The 25,006-nt window shown below is 36.6% G+C and overlaps 1 protein-coding gene across 3 annotated transcripts in view; it reads left to right on the forward strand.

Moving 5' to 3' along the window:
- The window catches only part of LOC149186511 (Major facilitator superfamily protein), a 227,059-nt gene extending 218,267 nt beyond the window's left edge, over positions 1-8,792 (forward strand). For 2 of the 3 annotated variants that reach the window (XM_089411020.1, XM_089411017.1), the window contains one exon: positions 8,262-8,510. In XM_089411020.1, the coding sequence (XP_089267146.1) occupies positions 8,262-8,426 (165 nt within the window). In that variant the 3' untranslated portion in view covers positions 8,427-8,510. Of the gene's footprint in view, positions 1-8,261; positions 8,511-8,597 lie in introns of those variants that run through there. The other variant, XM_089411018.1, reaches the window with a different exon arrangement.
- Positions 8,793-25,006: the final 16,214 nt, after the last annotated feature.

The following is a 25,006-nucleotide window of genomic DNA, read 5'->3' on the forward strand; positions in this document are numbered from 1 at the left end:
CTATTGCCTCCTTCTCCTCACTGTCCAGAAATCTCCCTTGCTCTCTTGCTCTCCTTCTTTCAATCTGCTCATGAAAGAATGAATGACCTTTTCCTCCTTTTTCTCCTTTAATCTAACCCTAAGTGACTTTTGGGGAATCCCTAAATCCAATGGCTGAAATAGATTGAGATCTAGGGCTGAGATTAAATGCTCATTTAAATCCCACTTTCTATTTTTTTAATTCACCCCACTTTAATAAAGACTCACTTAGTCATTTATTTCCAAAGTCACTTTTCCTTTCTAATTTTACATTGACTTTATTAAAGTCACTTTAAAATTAGACTTTAGTAACTTTATCACTTAAAGTCACTTTAAAATTAGGCTTTAGTAACTTTATCACTTAAAGTCACTTTTAAATTAGATTTGACTTTATAAAAAATTATAAAGTCACTTTAGGAGAAAAATTAAATTCTTTTGGACACTTTTCCCTAGGCCAAAGATCAAAGCCTTAGGGAACCACCTGTCCTCCGGTAGCAAATTTCAACACACATACACCATTGTTTCTGCCCTGGACTGCTCAAGCCTTCTCTTCTTAACACTATACAAATTCCCATGTGTGCTCCAATTCCTCTCGCAACAAGAGGATGAAGTCACCTGAGAGAGGAGCCTCATGGCTAACTGCTATAGAGGAGGGTTTGTTGCCCCATGATTTGCCCACCAAGAATAGGGCTTCTTAGCCCCCCTGTCTCTAATCACATCATATCCTGCAAATCGACCAGTGCCAGCGGAAAACTCTGCAAAGGCATCCTCCACCTCATCAAGCAAAGCTCTATCCTGAAAAACCCGCCTGAATGCATCTTTCCTCCCCTGTGAGATTTCACCATCCATGTGAGGAGGGAATCTGCGGGAAGGTCCACCATTCAACCACTCATGGCTGTAGTATTTTGGGTTCAATGAGTGAGCCAAACAATGTAAAGGTGTGCAATTCTTGTTCCATCTGCTGACAAGAATATCCTGTATAGTACCACAGAAGCCCTTTGGTGATGTCTCATACTCGGGGCACTCACTTTGTAGAATAATGCTCCTCACAGACTCAATCATGGAATCCCATCCCACATAAATCTCTCCTAGGATGGGTTTGTCTGTATTTGCAAATCGAAGCAAAGAAATGATATGGTCCATGATCTGAATAATTAGATCTACCCTCTTCCACCAAACATCATCTAACACTATGTCCTTCACTCTTTTAGAGGCTACTTGATCTGTCTTTCTCCAAAAAGACCAAAACTCTGAAATAACCATGGCCCCAAGAGCGGTCTTGACCTCCCTCAACCTCTTCAACATGATGAATGAAGAGGCAAACCGTGTATCCACAATCTTCAACAATGATAGATTATTGTACTCCTTGTAGATAGTGAGGGCATTTGTATGATTTTGTACAAAGTTACGGATATGCTGTGCATCTTCAATAATGTTACTAATCCAAAGCACATCAGAAGAAATGGATATCAATGCTAAGTTCAATGGATGGACAATGCAAGATGTCCAAAACACTTGTGGATATTTAGCTTCCACAATCATGCCAGCAGCCTTGCAAATAGGTGCATTATCTGTAATGATTTGCACACAAGAATCAACACCTACATCTTCAATAACTTTAATAAACAACTCACCCATATATTGTGCATCCTTGTATTCTCCAAGTGTATCCACTGCTTTCAAGAAAACTGGACCATTCAAGGAAGACACCATGAAGTTGATGAGTGGGTGTCGTGCTGGATCTGTCCATCCATCAGAAACAATGCTAACCCCAGATGTTGGCCATGATGCTTTAATAGGCTCAAGCATTTTTTGCACCTTTTTTTTTGCCTTCATCAACAATGTGGTTTTAAGCTTCTCTGAACTAGGAGGCACATACCATGATGGAGTCTCATGAGTTAGAGCTCGACACATCTCAATAAATAGAGGTAAGCATGCAACATTAAAGGATATGAAGTTTTGATAGAAAGAAAAGGAAATGGTGAGATCAAGCTCTTCCCGTTTCTCTTTTTGAAAAATCTTGTCCATTGGACCAAGTGAAGTTGCCTTTCTTTTTGCTGCTTGTCCCCCACTAGAACTCTCAAATGGAAATTTGTTGCTGCCTTTCCTCAAAAATGGAAGGGGGTCATCATTCTTGGTTTTTTTTTATTTTATTTTGCAGCCAAGCTCCAACTCCATAATCTGGTAAAGCCACTGGTTGCCATTTCTGCCACAAATAGAAAGTCGAATGACCTCCTCTCTCCTCTGCGCTACTGCTAGGCTAGCCTACGCACTTCTTGTTGGAGCTAGTAAAATTTTTGCGCCTTGTTGCTGCTTAGCTCGTGAGAATTCGAATTCCTTGGCTAGGAATTCTCTGAGGAAGAAATTCCCTCAACTGTGCTCCTTCCTTCTCCTCTGAAGTCTTTCTGCGCAACAAAATGGCCTACAGAAAAGACGGCATCTCACCAGCTCTACTTACGCTGAGGCTTTTGTGTTGCTCCCTCTGCCCCAACAAAAACTCGATCTGGAAGGCCTTTTCTCCGTCGACTCACTCGGAGAGAGACTACCTCGAAATTTCAGCCCTCCGGCTAGAACAACGCAAACTGTTGATTTTTGCGTAGCATTGGATGTGCTCTAGCTCCGAAATTTTGTGGAGGGGCTAGAACACATGAGATCTCCAATACCCAGAAATCGTTTGGAGAAATTCCACCCAGATTATATTTTATTAAAATAATGAATATTTTAATGGGGTTCCTAAGTCTAAACTTAGGAAAATTAAAATATTAATGGGTATTAATGAAAATATGGGTGAGAAACTTCGAAGAGACGAGGATCAAGTCTAATTTAATCTTAGCCATTGATTAGAGACTTAATCTCGGTCGTTGATTTCTCAACAAGAAAAGTATAAAATGAGGCTTTGGGTCAGTTGGAGAAGACACACAGAGAGATTGAGGAAATCGATTTTTTGAGGTGAGAAGTTCTCAGGAGGGAAATCGATTGGGGAGATCTTGCTGTTGAGGGGTAGTGATAGTTTGGGAATACAAACAGAGGCAGAGAGAAGCTTGTGGAGGTAGCGCAATAGACAGGAGAGCTGACACTGGGCCAGTCTGGGCCCATGCAGTGTTGACGCAGAGCCAGAAGGGCCAGTGTAGAGGGAGAAAGTTGCCTTCCTCGCAGAAAGTCGGAATAGCCGAGAACTACCGGAATATCCGGGAGATGCCGGAACAGTCGGGAAAGCTGACGTAGTGGGCAAAAGAGCTAACGCAAAGCCTCAAAGATCTCCATGTAGGTCCATGCAGTTAGTGCGAAGGGGCATCACAGTTGTAGCTGGGGCTAGCCATTTTTGTTGTCGGATCAGCTGAAATATTCTAGGTGAAGTGAGGTAAAAATCACTCAGATTTTTCGCCATTGTATTTCTTTGTCACTGGTTTGTTGGAGGGCAACCAACATTTGTATTCAGAACTTTTGCTTAATAATAGAAAACTCTCAGATACTACATTGGTTTTCGCGCATTAGGTTTTTCCGAGGACGTTTAGTCCAAAAATAAGTGTCCTTTGCATGATTATCTCATTTATTTTTCAGTACTTGATCTATATGTTGGTGTAGGCTGCAGTGTATTTGGATTAATATTTTCTAAATATTTCTGAAAATAACTTGTTAAATGAGAAACCCAAGTAGGTAATGCAAGTTAGTTTACTGTAGTAGGATTTCTAGTTTGTTAGATTCAGAAATTTTTACACAAACCCTCTGGGGTTTCAAATCGCTGCCTCCTGCAGCCTTTTCCGAACTCCCTCTTCTGCTCAACGGGTCTCTGGTACTGTTCTTTCTTGCTTCACATGCGATGCTCTGATACCATGTGAAAATTCGAGAATCCCACCCAAATCACCTACTGCAGCAACTGATTAAACTTCTCCTATCTGTTAAATACTGAAACAAATTATTTACTGTTTCCTACAGCAAATATCGAAGCTAACACACTGCAACCTTCACTTAATTAATTAATTTGCCCAAAACAAGAACAGAACAAATAGAGAAAGATGCACAAGTGACAGTATTTTTTGGACAAATGTCCCCAGAAAAACCCAATGCGGGAAAACCGGTGCAACAGTTCTGAGGGTTTTTATTATTATGCAGTAGTTTCTGAACGCAACTATGGATGCCCTTCTAACAATCCAGTTACAGAGAAAATAAACTGGCAGAAAAAACTTAGTGAGATTACCTCACTCTACCCGACAATTCTGGTTGTTCTAGCAACTGAACCAACTGTCCCTGGTTATCTCTGCGCCTGCCCTACGTCAGCCTCAATAGGCTCTGCGTCAGTCCAACTAGGAAATGTCTGCCTCTGGAGCAGTTTCCAGCCCTCCCGACTTAGAAATCTCAGCTCCCTGACAGATTTTGGATTTCTGCACTGGAAGGCTGCGTTGCCTCTGCGTGAGCCCTTTTGACCCAGCGTCAACCCCTCCCGGCCCAGCGTCAACCCCTGTTGGGTCTGCATTGCCTCCTCCTGGTGTCTCTCTGCCTCTCTATCGTTGATCCTGGGTGTTGGAGAAGATACTCCAACACAACTATCCCTGCCCCTCACTGCAAAAGCTCACTATTGAAAATCTCTTGGTAGTTGCTCTGCTTCAGAAAATCGATTCTCTAAACTCTTTCTGTGTGTCTTCCAAGTGACCCTCAAGCCTCCTTAAATAATCTCCTTGTTGACATTCAATGACCCAGATTAGAAGCTAATCAATGGCTAAGATAATTTTTGCTTGATCCTCGTCTTCTTCTAGAAGTTACACCCACAGTTTATATTAATACCTTTTAATTATTTTATTTTCCTAAGTTTAGACTTAGGGTCCCATTAAAAATAATTAATTATTTTAATACAACTGTTTTTGGGTGGAATTTCCCAAAACAATTACTGGGTTCTTTGGAATACATGTGCTTAAGCCTCCTTGCAAAATTTGAGACTTAGAGCACATCCGATACTACCAAAAATCAACAGGGCCATAAGCTTAATCATTAGCCTTCCCCACTCAAAAATTCTTGTTTCTTTGAAAAAAATTTGAGTCTGGAATGTGTTTGCAAAGAAAGTTAGGAAGCGAAATTTTATTAGGGAGTGCGCTCTCGAAAGTCGCTCCTTGCGGGAGCAAATTTCAGGAGCGCGTTCTCAGGGTTGCTCGCGATGCGCTCCTGAAGGGAGCGCGCTTCAGGAGTGGATTCGGGGGGGGTGGGTAAGGGGCGCTCCCCGACAACTGTGATCCAAGCTCTTGAGAGGTTCATAATGGCACTTGTAGGGTGAGCATTGAGAGCCATGAGCCTCCATGCATGTAGAGAATTGATTGCCATGCCATAGGCTTCTTCAGCACCACCCCATGCTTGTTCGTGCCCCAGTTATACAAAGATGATGATGCACTTGGACCACGTTGCCCAACGGCTACACACTACATCCGACACGTGGCAGCTGATCCAGAGCCCAGAGGAGGTTTTGTCTTTCCTGGGAGACATGGGAGGGCATGTGTCATCTTCTAGCCCTCATTGATGGAGCATCAACTTGATTTTGAGCCACCAGGAGACCCATGAGACCATTGCGTGTGCCCTAGAGATACTTGGGGTACCACATGATGTTTTGCTTCGAAATCAAAGGGCCACCCCCTTGATCATCATTCATGGAGCCCTCTTCTTCATCATCGCACTTTGAGGACTCATTCAGGTTTCCAACGACCCTCTTACACAATTGTTTCATCATTTCGGCTAGCTTTGGATGGTTTATCATTCACTTTATGAGCTATTTGGTGGGCTTGTCACCAAAGACATGTTATTCTTGCACATTAAAATAATATTAGGGGCATTTTTAGGCTAATTCGAATTAGAGGAGGCTCATATAAATAGAGCTAACCCTCATTCATTTGGATCGTCATCACTTGAACTTGGATCTCTCTTCTTGAGAATTTCACACTTTTCTCTTGATTGTCTATTGGAGATCTCTTGATGCATTTCGATATTTTTGGAGCTGAAATTTTGTTCTCTCTCGGACCCAGGTTTTTGGTCTTGGATTTGGATATATCTCTTGTTGTTTCGTAAGTGATCTTGTGAAAAAATTTTGCATGAAAAATGTCTAATGTGTGGAATTTTGTAACTATCTTTTTCTTTTGTGTCCTAATTATTGAATATCATTGTAAAGGATTGTTAGATTGCAAATCTATGCATGTTACTCATTGATAACAAGTGGATGAATGTTCCTAGTGGAGCAAAAATTGTTTTTCTTCCATGAAAGTCCATAAATCTTGGGTGGGTAAATGCTAGAGAGTACTTGCTAGGGAATCATTTTGTAGCCTCCTTGAAGACAATTTCAACCAAATTTCGAATCACATAGACTGCATATCCGAAGGACAAGGCACTGATCCGAGCAAATTTAGTGATCACCCCCTTTTCCCTTCTCTTTTTCTCCTCCCAAAAATTTCGGCCTCCAACCTAGACGACCTTGCTACGGCTTCCTATAGGGGAGGAATTTTTCAAATCCACGTGAATAAATTACTGTGTTGGTGTCTCCCCTAGGGTTCTTCAGGGTTTCACAAAATTTCCACTATTCATTTCAAGAAATGGGAAGCCCTAGCTCTGACCTTGGAAACTCGTCTTGAATGTTTAGGTGTTGGCTTTCTTGAGTGTTTTGGCGCATAGTATTCAATGGAATAAATCATTCAAACCCTTTCTTTCATCCTACCTTGACCTGGTGAGTGCTTTGAAGAGTCTTCTCCCAAGATTATACAAAACCCTAGGTCTCGTGTGGTCCCATCCTAGGTCCTTTTCAAGAATAGCATAAGCTTATGTAGAGGGATATAACCATATTACAAAGCTTCTTGAAAGGTCCCTATCATCTTTGGAGCCTTGACCTTAGGTCTTTGTCCCATTGTTTGTCATTTGGTCTAGTGGTTGTCACTTAAGTACCCCTCCTAGGACCCTTGCTAGATTGTGTGGCAACAGGTCCAATTGATTACTAATGTTCGTTGTTATGAAACCTTTTCTTGGCCTTTGATTCTAGGCTAATCCATTTGGCTTGTTATCTCTCAAGCCCTAGATCAATTGTGCACTGATTAGGTCTAGTTAGAGGATGCGAGTTGCCTTTCTTCGTTTGTTGAGCCTCATCCTTACAAAGCTTTGTCCTCTATAGGTCTCTTGTCACCTTATTCCTTAAGCTTAGCATATCTCTCATTGACGACCTCTCTAAACAGAAGCCTCCCATTGGTGAAAGTCCATAAAGAGCAGGAGGTACTAGATGTGGTGACAGTGCTCCACACCTCATTTTTGTCACTTAGTCTAGTTTCCGCCTTGTAGGTTACCCCCTTACAAGGCCTGCTAGATTGAGGCAACAGGACTCTTGTCCCACAATCAGGTTCCTCTATGCCTTGGGCTAGTCATTGCTATCTATAGGAGGGACTTCCTAGATAATCTTAATGAAAATATGAACATTCTTCCTTTGTGTTCTTTGATGAAGGCGCATATGCTTTGCAACAAAAGCACCATCTTTTATTGGTAGTATTTCGGATTAACGACTCTTGCTCCTCACAATTTGAGTAGTACAGAACAGTGGCATCAAATTATGTTTTATGATCATTTGGAATAATAAGATAATTGAAACAAATTTAATTTTGATCCTCACTTTTCTGCTTGATAAGATGAGAAACTGAATTGCTTATTGAAATAATGCATTCCTCATCCACATTTCTACCCAACATCAGGTGAATGCTCATAGTCTTTATTTGCAAGAACTTGAACTCCATGTAATTTATTGTTCTATGTCAGAGTTAATGTGGAGCAGCACAACCGATGATCAAGAGTTGTGGATGTTTTCACTACATCTGAACTCGTCAGTGAATATCAAGGCTTCCTTTTCGGAAACTTTGTTTGGGAAGCAATCACTCTCAGTGAAAGATATCTTGCAAAATCAAATTTAGTTAATATCTTTTTTCAAGCTATTCTGTATTCTAAATGCTCACAATTCCTTTTTTTCTGTTTGTGCTGATGCATATTTAGTTGTTTGTTGCTGATTTCTCACAACTTGTTACCTCAGAGTAGTTTTATCATTTGAATATGTTTACTCCGTATTGGTTTTCAAGATGCATGAATGTCACGTTGGAAAAAGTCATTTCTTAATAATGGATATTAAAATTCACAAGGAGATTTATGAGTTGTATTTATGGTTGTGGTTCATGAACCTTCCCGAATTGATGATTTATACTGTAGTATTTGTTCCTTACGCCATTTGGAATGTTCTACAGGAGGCTGCCTTTTCACAATTGAAGATATGGCAAAGTGGTGCTATAGCGGTTGTATTTTTTGTGAGTCCACATATAACATTTGTTGCAATGTTGGCAACAATGGCAGCTACTCTTTTCATTGCTTTGGTGGGATTTTTAATCATCACTTTATTCGGAAAAAAATAGTCCGACAGAAATCCCAACTCTAGGTAATTAATAATCGTTTATGGATATCACCTTCATATAATTGAACTCATTTCATTTATCTTATATCTCTGATTTCTGTTTCAACTTTAATATCTCAAATATACATGAAAACACCCAAACTATTTGTTATGGATTTTATGTTTGATACAGCGTAGCAGTTCAGAAATAACATAGGATGTTTGAAATAGCGCTGAACATGATATGTTAGCTTTCAGTCATTTTTGGACACGAGTCCAGTTTGGAATGGACACTGACATGGTGTACCAAAATCTTTTGTCTTCGAAGAAGTGGAGAGAAAGCTGTCTTTGGTAGACTTTGCTTGCCTTGACATTGGAGTAGACAATAGATTAGATTAAATTAAGTCACATTTCACTGAATCAACGGAAAGTCAGATCTTTGGCTTTGGTTTGAAGGGTACGTAGTTAGGCCATTAGTGGTTGTGGAAATGATATGCAACCAAAATTTTGAGGATGAGTAAGATGCGATTTGGTTTCATCATAAAGTCAATTTTTATGTAATCCATGCTTACCAAAAAATTTCTGTTAAGAGTTGGGATTTCTGTCAGGTAGAAGGAATGATATTACGTCTTTCTCTTAAACCTGAGAGAACATATATAATTTATTTGAAAGAAAACATATTTGATATATGATAAATGTGGAAAGGTGAACGCAATCACAAAGCCATAAAAAAACATGTATAATTATTTGAAATAACACATATTTGATATAGGATGAAAATGATGTTTTTGATATAATACAAACGTGAGTTGTATAAATAGAGGTTGTGAGGGTAGGTGATATGGAGAGCTGTGATCTTTGGAAAACGTTACCTATTAATTAACTAGGTTTGGAAAGAGGTACCTATTATTTAACCAATTTTAATTATGTAAATATGGCTTCTCATTGAGTTGCTACTTTACCATATGTTCATTAAGTGACATCTTTGTTTATTGCACTGAGAGGTTCATAATTTTGTCCACCTTCAATATGGAGTTCACATGTGTCTTTTTTAAAATAAAAATAAAATATTCTTTAAATTAAAAAATAATGTCAGCTATAATCAAATAAAAAACAATTAACAAATATACATATTTTGTTAATTTTACTCAAAAGTATTATAAAACGTAAACTATTGTTTGCTTAATTGATTATTGATATTACAATTCAATACAAAAAAGACATGGTAAAAATATTTGGAGTTGTTTTTAGTGCGACTTTTTGGACTTTCTAGTGTCGGAATACGGTGGAAAAATTTGAGGTAAAATCTTGATTTGTTATTTAAACTAGTTTTTTGACTGTATATATGGATTCAGCACCCTCGAAAACCCCTAGGGAACTTCAATTGCACAGGATTACCCATCAAGCTTGTGATTTCAATAAATTCTTGCCGGATTTTAAAGAAATTAAACCGGAAAAACCCACCCTAAAAGCTTTCAAAAAGTCACACTAAAGACAACTCCAAAATATTTCACTCACTTTCAATTATAAATAAAATATTTCCATACCCATATAAATAAAGATAATGTTGGGTCCCTATAATACTAGTGATTACCCCATTACTATTGTAGTTGTACCCCTTATTAATATTGTTGTGCCACTATTGTCCCCATATTGTTATTACTGTGCCCCATAGAATCCCTCTATTGTTATTTTTGTGGCTTTATATTATTATTGTTAGGTCCGCTGGATTATATTGTGACTCCTTAGACTCCTATATATAGAAATGAGGTTTTGTCATTTGAATCATCAAAGAATTGTTTATTTATGTAATGTAAAGGAGGTTGCCCCCTCGAAGAGGCTGAATTTTAAGGCGTTGATCTATATTTTCTATCTTTTTCTTGAGCTGGTTTCATAACATTTGGTACCAGAGCTTTGGATTCTAGGGTTTCGCTGCTCCAAACAGGTCATCGTGGCATTTTCGCTATAAAAAAATTTTCTGCGACGTTTCAGAAGCTAAAAAAAAACCCATTTGAGAAGACATCGCGCTGAAGCTCGGGTCCGAATTTCGGAGTTTTTCGCGCTATATTTGTGGAGATATGATCTGAGGAAGTTGGTCTTTTTGCAGACTCCTGAATTACATTCCAAACAAGTGGCCTGGGGAAAATCATCATAACTTTCTCTCTGAACATCGGATTGAAATTTCGTAAGAAGGTATAGAAAGAGGACGGACGGTAGTTTCTTGTATATATTTTTCAGAGCCCAAGGTCAAAACAGGGACACGTGGCACGTCGTACAAGTTCGCTCTACTGAATTAGTCTATAATCAGGTCACTGTGGGAGATTTGACATAACTCTTCATTGGAGAATCCAATTGGGGTCAGACTGGTGGCATTGGAAAGAGGACACAGAGGGCTACCACAGGTCGCAATTTCAGAATTGGATGATCCGAAATTACAAAGATACATCAGAGGCAATATCGAGCTCCTACAAAGTGAAAAAAGGTGTGTAGATTTTTTAAATTTTTACTTAAGCTTGGTTTGAAAAATTATTTTGAAGGAATTCAAAGGGCATAGTAGAGCATTAGTATCGGTAACTGATGCCCCGAGGAAAGAAAATGCAAACACCTAGTAAGCAATCTGAAAGCTCTAGCATGACTCATGAAGAAGAGGAAGAAATGCTACATGATATATCAAAATTACAAGACCAAGTGTAACAAATTTCACTTTCACAAAAGCTAAGATAAATGGAGTGGAATCTAAGATAAAGGGCGTGGAAGCCAAGATTGACGATTTAAAGATAGATTTGAAGGCATATTTGACAAATTTTCTATAATAAATACTTACTAATGGTGAAAGGGGAGGAAAGGAAACTCATGATGCAAACAAATGAAATGTTAATCATGATTTCATAGACTCTAATGTTGGATCGAAGACGCACCATATTCCAAAAATTGATATGAGGAAGTTTGATGGAAAGGATCCCGCAACATGGATATTACAGATAGAGCAATTTTTCGATTTCAATAATGTGCAAAACACATAAAAGGTACGTATTGCAACTTTATATTTGGAACCAAATCAGTTTGTATGGTATCAATGGCTTTGCTCTCGTAAACAATTTATCACTTGGGCAATTTTTACGGAAGAATTGATAGCACATTATGAGGATACAAAAAGCAACACTTTTTTTAGCCAATTGATAAGTCTCAAACAAAAGGGTTCAATAATGGAGCACATTGAGGAGTTCCAAAAATTGAACATAAGGGTAAAAAATATTCCAGAGGAGCATATGATTGATGTGTTCTTAGGGTCTTTAAAGGATAATATCCAACATGATATTCGCCTTTGGGAACCTGATTCATTAGAGAAGGCATTCAAGTTAGCAAGAAAAATGGAAAGCAAAACTATGGCAACCAGGAAGCATACCACTCACAACTATAAAGACGGAAGTGTTGTTGCCGCTAGTCTTCCACAACCTATAAGGTTGACACCACAACAATTGGAAGAAAAAAGAGCAAAAGGGCTTTGTTACAGTTGTGATAGCAAATACACTAAAGGTCATAAGTGTGCTGAGAAGAAATTATTCTACATAGATTGTGAAGAGGAAGAAGAAAAGGAGCAAGAAAGGTCAAAAGAAGAGGATATACTCCAGGAACAAAGCCTAGATGAAGAACAAATGAATCCGACCATATCTTGTAATGCATTGGCGGGAATTACCACTCCTCAAACCATCAAGATAGAAGGACAAATCAAGAAGAAAAATGTAATAGTGTTGATTGATTCAGGAAGTACCCACAATTTTATTCATTGTAAGGTAGCAAAAGAATTGAATTGCTTCTTATATCCAGCACCAGAGTGTCAAGTGATGGTTGCAAATGGAAGAACAACAAATTGCTCTGGAAAGTGCCATAATATCAAGCTATCCATGGGAGGATATGTATTGACTAGCCCAATGCTTTCCATTCCAATGGGAGGTGCTGATGTTGTATTAGGAGTCCAATGGCTACAATCCTTGGGTACAATAGCTTTTAATTTTCAAGAACTTTTCATGAAATTTTTTGTGGAAGGAAAGGAAGTTGAATTAAGGGGTATTGCAGGGAAATTGAGAAATATAATCAGCTCTAACAGTATGACAAAGCTTCTAAAAAAGGAACGAAAAGGTGTAATTGCACAATTATGTTCGCTAGATGTTTCCACATTGGAATCGTCTATTTCTCCAGATATCCAAAAAGTCTTGGACAATCATTTTAAGGTATTTGAGATTCCCAAAGGTCTCCCACCTAATCGTGATCATGATCATGCTATTCATCTGATTCCAGGAAGTGTTCCTCCAAACATCAGGCCGTACATATATCCCTATGCCCAAAAGAGTGAAATTGAACATATGGTTGCAGAAATGCTAGAGGCTGGTATAATTCAACTGAGTCAAAGTTCTTTCTCTACTCCAGTAGTATTGGTGCACAAGAATGATGGATCATGGCGCATGTATCCAGATTATAGGGAGCTCAACAAGTTCACTATTAAAGATAAGTGTCCCATTCCTGTCATTGATGAATCACTGGATGAATTGCATGGATCAATTTACTTCACCAAGTTGGATCTTCGTTCAGGATATCATCAAATCAGAATGAAGACTGAAGACATTCTGAAAACAACATTTAGAACTCATGAGGGTCATTATGAATTTTTGGTCATGCCTCTTGGCCTTACCAATGCACCCTCAACATTTCAAGGTTTGATGAATTCAATTTTCAAACCATTCCTTAGAAAATTTGTGTTAGTATTTTTTGATGATATACTAATCTACAGCAAGTCTTGGAAAGATCATGTTGAACATGTTGATAGGGTGCTACAACTATTAGAGGAGAAACAATTATATGCAAAAAGATCCAAATATTTCTTTGGAGTACAAGAAGTGGAATATTTGGGTCATAATGTATCTCATGAAGGAGTTAAGGTAGACCCTAGCAAAATTAAATCCATCAAGGAATGGAAAATCCCCACGTCCATAAAGCATCTGCGAGGATTTCTAGGGTTGACAGGGTATTATCGCAAGTTTGTTAAGAATTATGGGAGAATAGCAGCACCTCTAACAACACTATTGAAGAAAGATGCATTTTCATGGACTCCAGAAGCAACAAAGGCCTTCGAAAATCTTAAAGAGGCAATGTGCCAAGCACCTGTCTTAGCTACACCGGACTTCACAAAAACCTTTATTGTGGAATGTGATGCTTCAGGAAATGGAATTGGTGCTGTTTTAATGCAAGATGACAAACCCATTGCTTTTGAAAGTCGTCCAATCAAGGGAAAGTTTTTACACAAAGCTATTTATGAGAAGGAAATGTTGGCAATACTCCATGCACTTAAGAAATGACGACCCTACCTAATGGGAAGACACTTCAAGGTAAAAACGGATCATGATAGCCTTAAATACTTTTTAGAACAAAGATTATCCTTTGAAGAGCAACAAAAGTGGGTCACAAAGATGTTGGGTTATGACTTTGAAATCATTTACAAAAAAGGGAAGCAAAATGTGGTGGCAGAGGCACTCTCAAGAAAGGATAAGGATGTGGAAGCATTGTTGTGTGCCATTTCTATTATCCAACCAGATTGGATAAACGAAGCAAGGGAGGAATGGAAGAATGACGAAGAAGTGTGGGCACTTATTCGAAAGTTACAACAAGATTCTAGTACGTCGGATACATTTAGCTGGAAAAATGATTCGTTATGGTACAAAGATTGCTTATACCTCTGTAAGAATTCCCAGCTAAAACAAAATATTCTTATGGAATTGCACACTTCTCCCTTAGGAGGGCACTTGGGATTTTTAAAAACTTACCACGGGGTTAAGAAGGATTTTTTTTGGGATGACCTTAAATCAGATATTCAAAAGTTTGTGGCGGAATGTTTGGTTTGCCAACAAAATAAAGTTGAAAAAATTAAGACACCGGGTCTATTACAACCTTTATCCATTCCAAGCCAACGTTGGGAGGAGGTTTCAATGGATTTTATCACAGGTTTACCCAAGTCTGAGGGAAAGAGTGTCATCATGGTGGTAGTTGACAGACTTACCAAGTATGCACACTTTTGTGCATTATCACATCCATTTAAAGCCAGTACAGTTTCTACTGCATTTATGGAAACAATTCAAAAGCTACATGGAAACCCAAAGATTATTGTAAGTGACAGAGATCCCATTTTCACTAGAAATTTTTGGACAAAATTATTTTCTTGTCTTGGTACTCAGTTAGCTCATAGCTCATCTTATCATCCTCAATCTGATGGGAAACTGAGATAGTAAACAAATGTTTGGAAGGATATCTTTGTTGCTTTGTATCTGATAAACAGACACAATGGGTCAAATGGTTGCCTCTGGCTGAATGGTGGTATAACACTTCCTTCCATACAGCAACAAAAATGACCCCATTTATGGCACTTTATGGGTATCAGCCACCATTCATCACATCATATTAAGAGAAAATTCTAAGGTTCAAGCAGTGGAACATCACATCGAACATCAACAACAAGTCCTCCAACTCTTAAAGGATAACCTCGTGTTGGCACAGAATAGAATGAAACAACACTCAGATCAACATCGCAGCGAAAGAAGTTTTGATGTAGGTGATTGGGTATTCCTACGGCTACAACCATATAAGAAAATGTCCCTCAAGCAAGCTAAGAAGGATAATAAATTATCACCAAAGTATTATGGTCCGTACAAGGTGTTGCAAAAGATTGGTACTGTGGCATACAAATTGGAGCTTCCTATAGCTTCTCGATTGCACCCAGTTTTCCATGTTTCATGTTTAAAGAAGGTTATAGGCGATAAGCTCTCAGTTCAAACAATATTGCCAGAACTTGACGAGGAAGGAAAAATTATATTGGAACCAGAAGCAGTCACAGAAACAAGAACTCGACAACTACGAAATTGATCAATTTCAGAGTATCTTATCAAGTGGAAGAACTTATCTGCTGAAGATTCCACATGGAAGGATGAGAATTTTATACAGAAGCATCCAGAACTACTCAAGCGTTGAGGACAACACTTTTTTGAAGGAGAGGGGCATGTTGGGTCCTTATAATACTAGTGATTACCCCATTACTATTTTAGTTGTACCTCTTATTAATATTGTTGTGCCCCTATTGTCCCCATATTGTTATTACTGTGCCCCATAGAAACCCTCTATTGTTATTTTTGTGGCTTTATATTATTATTGTTAGGTCGGCTGGATTATATTGTGACTCCTTAGACTCCTATATAGAGAAAGTAGGTTTTGTCATTTGAATCATCGAAGAATTGTTCATTTATGTAATGTAAAGGAGGTTGCCCCCTCGAAGAGGCTGAATTTTAAGGCGTTGATCTATATTTTCTATCTTTTTCTTGAGCTGGTTTCATAACAGATAATTTTATATCAACTTTTAAAACTATTTTAAATAAATTAAACAAAAAACAATAAGTTTATGTTTTCATATTTATATTGAATACATAAATAAACCATTTTAATATCCATATTAAGTAATTCTATTTTAATATCAACTTTAGAAAAAAAAAACATATATGTATATATCAATCACAATAAATATCTCAATGTGCAAAGAGAAGAAGTAATAGAAAGTGATATTTAAATGTATTTAAAAATATATTCACAGAAGAAAAAACTTTAATGTGGAAAAGTAATATACAAATAAAATATCTCAATGTTCATGTTAACTATATTATTTCATTTCATTGTCAACCATTTACTTATTATACTTGCTTTATAATAATAATAATAAATAAATAAATTAAAATGTCTATATATTATATAATATAATTGAAAAAGTAAGTATCATTATTTTATATTTTGATCATTTTATTAAGGATTAATTTTGAATGGAATAAGCATTTGTTGGAATTGCATGTTTAAGTTAATTTATTTCATATGTTCAAGTGATTTTCAAGGGGTTGAATCCATTTATGCATTCAAAAAAACAATTTAAAAAATGAATATATATATATATATATATATATATATATATATAGAGAGAGATAGAGAGAGAGAGAGAGAGAGAGAGTCGTCTTAACAATTATCTATCAAGTCTCTAGGATATATATATATATATATATATATATATATATATATATATATAAAGAGAGAGAGAGAGAGAGAGCGAGAGAGCGAGAGAGCGAGCATCATCTTAACTGTCATCTAGCAAGTCCCTAGGATGTAATATTTGGAGGTGTAATTTTTTAAAGTTTTGTATTGTAAAAAGGCTTTGCACCTCAAGAGTTTTGATCCCTTTCAATCCTTACTAGATTCGTGGTTAAGATGGATCTATATTGGTTGTATGTTCATTACATGTCACCTCTCATTGAGATGCTTCATCCTTGAAGTAATTGAACAAATGAGATAATCAAATCTTGGTAGTTACAATTGGAATTCACGTTTTAAATAGATTGATCCATCCTAGTGGCCTTTTTTGAGAGTGTATGTCGCACAACTTGTAAGTTAATATTCTTTGATTATGATTCCAAGTGTATCTATGACTACAAGTGTAATTTTGATTACGACTAAAGTTGTATTGGTTTCGTTTCTTTGGAATGTAAGGAGATCATTGTCTTTGTCACTTTAATTTGAATATTTAAATCTGTCATAAGCTTGCGTCATTTTGTTTGTCAATAGTATTTTGTTAGTAACAACATTTGGGTTTTAAACTTTGATATAATTTGATGATTAAGATCTTTTGGAAAATCACATGGAGAATTATTGGTCGACGCGTTTCAAACCTCAATCTAGGTTCATCATCAGGACCAAGATGAGGAGCAAGATCAACAGACTGCTAAAATATATCTCAGAGATGCAACAGTGATATGCAACAGTGATTATCCAACGTTCAAAGGAACAACTAATAAAAAGGAACGTTAAAGAATAAAAATTAATATCTTCAATGGTTATCTTTGACTTTTTATTTTAAATTAATTTATTTCTTATTAATTTATAATTTATTCCAATAATTTATAAATTTTATTTATTTTTTAATATTTTATAATATTATTATTTTAATTTTTTTTACAATTCATTTATATAATATTATAAGACCATCATAATTCTTATTATTTTTATTCTATATTGATTTTAATTGATATTAAAAATAGGAAGTCATCACAAAATATTATTAATAAAACAATAATAATAATATCATTATTTACTTATATCTAATCGGTTGGAATTAAGAATTTGATACAATTTGTTAAGGTCTACTTATCCATAGTTTTTTCTAGACTTCTTCAAACAATTTTTATTTAATTAGGTTGATAGTGTTTTTTAGAATTGATATGTACCCATGCATTAATAATTTAACTATGATAACCAAAGTTTATCTTTGCTTTCTTTGACGAAAAAATTCCTTATATTTCTTTGATAAAACAACATCAATATTTATCCATTTGTTTTGAATGAGTTGTTTTCACTTATTCTACTATTGTGATTTTGGATCACATTGGATTGCGATATTTTGTAAAATTGGGGTATGATATTTGAATTACAAGTGTAAATTGTTTTCGTTGATTCTTATAATTGTTTTTTAAATTTTCTTTCATAACTTGCTATTTCAATTTAAATTGCAGCATATTGGAGTTATTTTGAAAGTGTTTAAAATTTGTTGTAATCATCCTCTCATTGGATAGCCCTATGTGTTAGCTTTGTCCAACACTTTATGGAATAAAGAATGAAGGTAATTGGCCTAAGATATTGCGAATTTTGTGTAGGAAACTGTAGAGTTAACTTATCTACATTCTGTTAGTTTTCTCTTCCTAAATGATCCATTTAAATCCTATTTCTTCATTTTTATCCATTTTCCATTTATTATTATTATTTTCATTATCTATTTTACCATCCACTTTTAAATTTTTGACTAAATGGATATCTTTATGTGGAATTTTGACTTAATCATTTCACATAAGCTCTTTTCTTATTCACTCTATCACTTTACCTTAACTTGCTATTATTCTCCATTATTCTCTAGACTTAGATTATCTTCATGCATTATCATATCCTTTTTTCTTTTTTCTTTGGTACCTCCCAATGAAATGTGGCAATATTTGGAAGATACTTGGAAGGTATTGGTAGGACTTGGATGATTGGGAAGTGGCTCGACATGATGACTAGGCATTGAGGTGGTGACTAAAGTTTACACTACACATGCTAGGTGAGGATCCAAGGCTCTTTCTACTTCATACATAAATAATGTGGGGAGCCCATTTCCTTATAAATTGTCATAAATTCCCTCCCATAATGCATGTATGATAATTAGGGTGGTTTTATAAATCAAAGGCCGAGATTCACATGGAGTAGATCAATTGTTGCTAAGTTAGTAACTTTAGAGGCCATACCTTGAGATCTAGATGTCCAAATTGAGAAAATAAGAGCTCGTTGGAAAGCTACAAACATGAAGAACAACATGGAGATGGTTTTAGTGGCCAAAATTACATCTATCATTCCCCCCAAAAACAAATTATAGTGATGAATATTTCTCACTTAGTAGCATTTAAAGGAATTTTCAAATGTTGAAAGTGGGCTCGTATTTTGGGAATGAATATTAAAGATTATAATTACCAAAAGGACTGAATTTAGTTACCAAAAAGGGAAAGAAATCCTAATTGTAAAACAATTCCATGAATATGAAGAAAGGATTAAAAAGTATGTGAAGACCATTTAGAAGGAGAGAGAGAACTCCCTTCCAACATGGTAAGTAAAGTAACCTCCTAGTTGGGTCTTCTTATATGCTATTTTCACTTAGCAATCATCTTTTCAAAGTCATCTTAAATGACAAGAGCCAATTTTTGAGTGTTTTCTCATTTTATCTTTTAGGTATTTTCATTTACATGGTTCATGAGAGCATAATTCAATCCATTTAAAAAAAATCATTTTAAGTTTCTAAACATTATGAACTCTTTTTAAATATTTGTATTTGAGATTCCACAAAGAAATCTTGGGAGTTCATATCTAGTGTGATCTTTTGACTTTGAATTTTAAACTTAAGATTACAAGCATGTAACTCCTTTTACTGATACAATTAGCAGGGTTGCTAAGGTCTTGACAATCACGCTGGATGGGCACACACAAGGTTGGGTTTCACTATCACTTTAGCCAAAATTGCTGCTCATTAGACCTAAATACCTCCTAAATGGTCAAGGGAAGGTTCCCAAAGGTAACCCCAACTAACTCCAAGTATGACTAGTGCTTTAATAGGGTTGAGGAGTTGTTATATAGGGATTTCTCACTGTTTTTGAGTATAATTTATCAGTGGAAAACTAAATAGAAATTAACACCAAATGACAGAAAATATAATGTAATAAATCAAAATTCATGTATAGAAAATAATCTAACTATCTATGGTCTTACTTTTCATTTTTGACTGTTGGTTAGAGACTATGAGTCAAAACAACTTATTATCCTATAAAATCAGACTATAAAATGTGCATAAAATCATAGGAACAACAACTTGTTGAGCTCAAATCGACCACCCTATGAGTGCCTAAGGACTCCTAGATGCTATGTCTAGGGTTGGGAAGGTTGGGATATAAAATTTGAGGCTTATGAGACCTCTCCTCAATTTGTGATAGCTAAAAACGACAATTTAGAGCAAGTTGGATTTTATTTTTTTTACAAAAATGAGTTGAAACCCTCTTGGGAAAAGTTTCCATAGAATTACAGATCTAAAGATAAGTTTTAAATATGGCCAGAAACTACATGAAATTCACTCTAAATAGGAAAATAGACAATATTAATCACGATAAAGTTACTAGAGATATTTCATGAGTGATTTACTTGTAAAGTGTTGGAAATCTCTAATTTTGATGCATATGTTGTATGTTACAACCAATAGAATCATAGATCTATCAGATGATTTCACTATATGCAAGTGTAACATGTGTTAAAAAATTTATTGCATTTATCCTTGGTTAATTCTAGCATTTAAATCAAATTGTCCAAAGTAAATCTTGTTAAATATGATGAAATCAATGAAAAATCAACAAGCACAAATCTCAATGTAATGTTGAAAATAAAAAATTTAGAATTTTATAAATAAATTGGTTGTTGGATTATACCTTGTACTAAGATTACCTCACCTTGCAAGGATATTAAACTTGCACCTCCTTAAGTTGATTTTGTTTATGATCAAGGGAGTTTGGTTTCTTGAAAGAGAATTCCCCCCCACTATCAACTTTTCACCCTCAATTGGGAGCAACCCCTTGTGGAATTGTTTAGTCTTCAAGTTGTGTGAGAGGTGAATATGAACTCTCTCTGGATGAAGCTCCCCTTTGAAATGGTTCAATTATTCAAAGTTATTCACCTGCAAAATAAGCGAACAAAGTGGGGTTTCCCCCTAGTTTTTCCTCTCCACCTGACTTGTAACCACTCTATGGATTCACTTGATAAATTTGCATGGTTTTACTTATTAAAAATGACTACTAGATTATATCGATAATATAATTAATCAGGAAAAGAAATGTAAGTAAAATCCATCCCAAACAATGAGCAATAAAATATGAACAAGGGTTTTCAAAATGAATCTCTTTATTATATGATGGCACTAATCTCATATGATTACAAAAACTATTACAAGAGGGGAGGTTAGCCTTTTACAAGACATTTTTAATGGCTAGATAATGGCTACCTAATGGCCAGTTAGTCTCCTCAAATAATTATTTTTACTAGTGATCCATGAGTTGGAGACTTAGTAATTTTATCATAAAATATTACATTACAATTTGTTATTGGCCCACTAAGGGATCGTCTTGGTTTCAATTTCCGAATTCAGTCCAAAAATCCCTTTTCTCATGGCCTCGTATGACCAGTGAATGAAAATAGCACACATTTTTTTCTCAATGTTCCACTTGTTTTCCATTGAAGAAATTTGACTTGCTCATTTGACAGGTATGACTTGACTTGGAGATTCAACTTGGTCATTTGGAGGAATAATTTGTCTTCTAATGGCTACTTTCTTGCTCCATTACTAATATTTTTGGTCCATGAAGTCCCTAACCACTAGTTAGACCACCCAATGACTAGTTGACTTCGCCAATGACTAGCTTGACTGACCTTTCCCCCTTACTACCTTGACTTGACCACCTACTCATTAGATCTCCAATTCCCTTAACTATTTGATAATCCTGGCACCTATGTTTGGCTAAATTGGCCATGATTCGAACTGTGTCTCTCTTAGAATCTTCATATCTTGCTTAACATTGCAACATCATGTTGTCCCAACCACGTCATGTTGTTGAAGGAAATGTAACTAGGTTCGGTCTTCATAAATGTACTTTTGATATTTGTACTTATTCAAGAAAAGAAATATTATTTTTATAATATATGTCAATTTGTTTCTTGCTCATTGGAATAGGTCTAGCACATGTTAAGTGCTCTAGGTGAGTCAAGGAGTCAAAATAAAATGATTGAAGACCGTAAGGGCATGTTACTCCATGTATATGTTTGTATAAGAGTCAAAGAATAACCCTCCAAGAAAAGTCAAGCCTCCTCCAAATAAAAAACACCTCCAAAGAAGCAATCTGAGCTATAGATAGCAAGTCGGCCTAAAGGAGGGTCAATCCTGTATATATAGAGGTTGTCCACTCCTCCAAAGATAAAATAATCCACCTCTGAAATTAGTGAAGCAACGGAGCTAAAAAAAGGTGAGCGAAGGACGAAGAAGGAGCCTCCAAGTGCAACGAAGAAGATAGAAGGGACAACGAAGGTTTTGGGATTGTTCTAGGGCCAATACCAGTCACAAGTGTGAAGGAAAAAAGGAGGACTGTTTGCGGTTATGACAAGAACAACTTATAGTCAAGCATATCTCATTGTTTGGGTTTGAATCTAGGCCTACAAGGCCTCCTATCCAAGCGAAGAAGGAGGGTCCTCAAGCGAAGGAGAGAGGAACCATATTACATCAAGCAAACCTCCCACATGTGCAAGAATTAGGACTAAAAAACAGCCTTACCAAGTCTACATCTACACCTCAAGGAAGAGCTCATTTGGTCAAGGAGGAGGTAGGGATCATCATGAGGGAAGGGACTCATCACAAGTGTCTCTTCTAGAGCAAGTGCAACAAGGTACATCAATAGTTGAAGGAAGAACAAAGTGTCGGAAGGAGGACGAAGTGTCGGGGAACGAAGTGTCGGAAGGAGGAAGACAAAGTGTCAGGGAAACCAAGTGCAAAGAGGAGGAAGGACTTGACTTGTGCTTGGAAGATATTCTAGTCAAGGGTCCAGGGTTTGGCATTGATCAATAAGAAGCTTCAATAAGAGAAAACTTACCGAAGGGCTTTCCTCTCTAGAGAAGAGAGGTTTTAGCCCTAGCAGAGAGACAACATCTTGTGTTCTTGTTCTTATGTTTTGGTAGTACTTTGATGAAGCACACACACATGCATTAATAAGAAGAACAAGAAGATTAAGTTAACAAGAAAAATTGTAAACATACTTCACAAATTGTTATCAAAGAAGAAGAATCATACTAAACTTAATTGCCTTAGATTCTTCAACATGGTATCAGAGCTAAGGTGACACATTAAGGAAATGGCATCTCAAGAACACTCATCAAGGAAGGACATTTACAAAAATTGAAGCCTCAAGCCAAGAAGTCTCAATCACATCAAAGGACAAGAAGGTCTACCATCTAGCATTCATCAAGGAAGACTAAAAATGAAGAAGAAGAGCCTTACACAAAGGCACCTACAAGAAGAGAAAATCAAAGTAGGACCTACATCAAGCTACAAGTCATCAAGGAACTCTTATCATCAAGTCAAGTCCACTTGGAGAAAGCAACTTGAAGAACATCAAGATCTAAGGAAGGCAAGCCATCAAGTCTTCAAGGAGAAAGCAGGTCTACTACATCTCAAAATCTATCAGGTAAGTATATGCCCCCTTCTGAATATACATCAATGTCTTTTTGCAAGGAAATCAACAAATTGGTAGGAACCAATAACTTTCTTGCATGGAAGAAGATGACTAATTTACTTCTCAAGGAGAATGAATTCCTAGAACACATCAAAGGGAACATTACTATTCCTGCTAAGGAACAAACTCAAGCCTTAGCCAAGTATATAAGGATGACACAAGAGCTCAAAGGATTATAATAGAATCCATCAAATACTCTCTCATTCCTTATGTCTCCAAACTTGAAACAACAAAAGAAATATATGATAAACTAGTAGAACTATTCTTGGTAAGCATAGCTAGAGAAGTGATATCTCTACGAAATGAATTGTACAAGATGAAGATATCAAAGGAAGGAATATCTCCCTACTTCATAAAGATATATGAGATGAGGGATCTGTTAGCGCTTGAAATTTCACCTCAGGCTGAGAAAGGCAAACTCCAAGGCAACATCAAACCACTTAGCCTCGTAGCTAGCCCTACGGGGCAGGAGAGGGCTCTCTCTGGTCTATCTCAGTAAAGATCTTCAATGGGCGAGACGACCAATAGGGAAACACTGATTTTAGGCTAGTAAACTGATCAAGAGGTTTAATTTAGGATTTTTAAAGTTTTGGTGGAAAATTGGGGAGTGGCAATTTCGGGTGCGGGGATTGGACACAGTTTTCGCAGGGAGTTCTTTGGGGCGAGGTAGGAAACAGTATTGATGCCTTTGATAGATATGGATGGATGAGAATGACCGGTGAGGAGTTAAGGAGAGCAAGCAATAACCTTGAATTCCCCTTAAACAGTTGAAAACATTGATATTAAGCAAACTTAAAAGCAGAGCATGACAGTCATGAATTCTACTTTAACACTTCATTTGCCTAATTTGCAGAAGGAAAAGTAAGGAAATGATTCACATAACACACTTACAAGTACAAAGAGAAACACACCATCAATACATGTGACCACAAGAATCCCAAAAAGGACTGCAAAACCCTGGTCTTCCTTTGCCAAAAATTGCAGAGATACAGTGAGTAATACAATAAGAGCTTCTCCCTCAAGAGTCCAACCATGAAAATGAGCAAGAGAGTACATAATATAGATCATCTAACATCTTTCCCTACCTCTAGGGGTCGAGCTCACTATCCTAGGAGCTGTTTCAACCAATTCTAAACTAAGCACTGAAAACTAGGCAGTCAAAACAACTTGCCTCTATAATCTAGGAAACCAGTTCATTCATTTAATTTTCACTTATCTCATGAATGAATCTTCTAGAAGAGATACATAAGTGTAAAAGTGTCATAAAATTACATCATTTACAACAAGGAGGATAAAAATCAACTCCAAAAAGTCAAACATAGTCAAAACTGCGTTTTGCTGAGCTGTAGGCTGAAATCCTGAGCAATTTGCCTGATGGGTCGCGCGCCATTCCTGAACGGGTCGCGCGCCTTTGAGAGCACTTTTGGGGCACTTTCAGGTGTCCAAATGGGGCAAGAGTAGGCTTGTTGGAAAGGTCTGGATGTCTACTTTCCAACCCAAGTGGAATTTCTGAATTTGGTTGTCATTTGCCCCTCCAAAATTGCAATCTCCCAAGACTGCTTTTTGTGTGTCAAAAATGTGGCAGAAAATCATTTTTTGCTTGTTTTTTGACTTTCTGGAGGCCCAAAACTTCATAAAATCTCTTGGCAATGGGTGAGCATGTGTAACTTTTCATGAAAAATCGATA

The sequence above is a fragment of the Pinus tabuliformis genome, chromosome 3_1 (genome assembly GCF_031772625.1).
Source record: "Pinus tabuliformis cultivar Carrire ecotype Pingquan chromosome 3_1, CPIR1, whole genome shotgun sequence".
NCBI lineage: Eukaryota > Viridiplantae > Streptophyta > Pinopsida > Pinales > Pinaceae > Pinus > Pinus tabuliformis.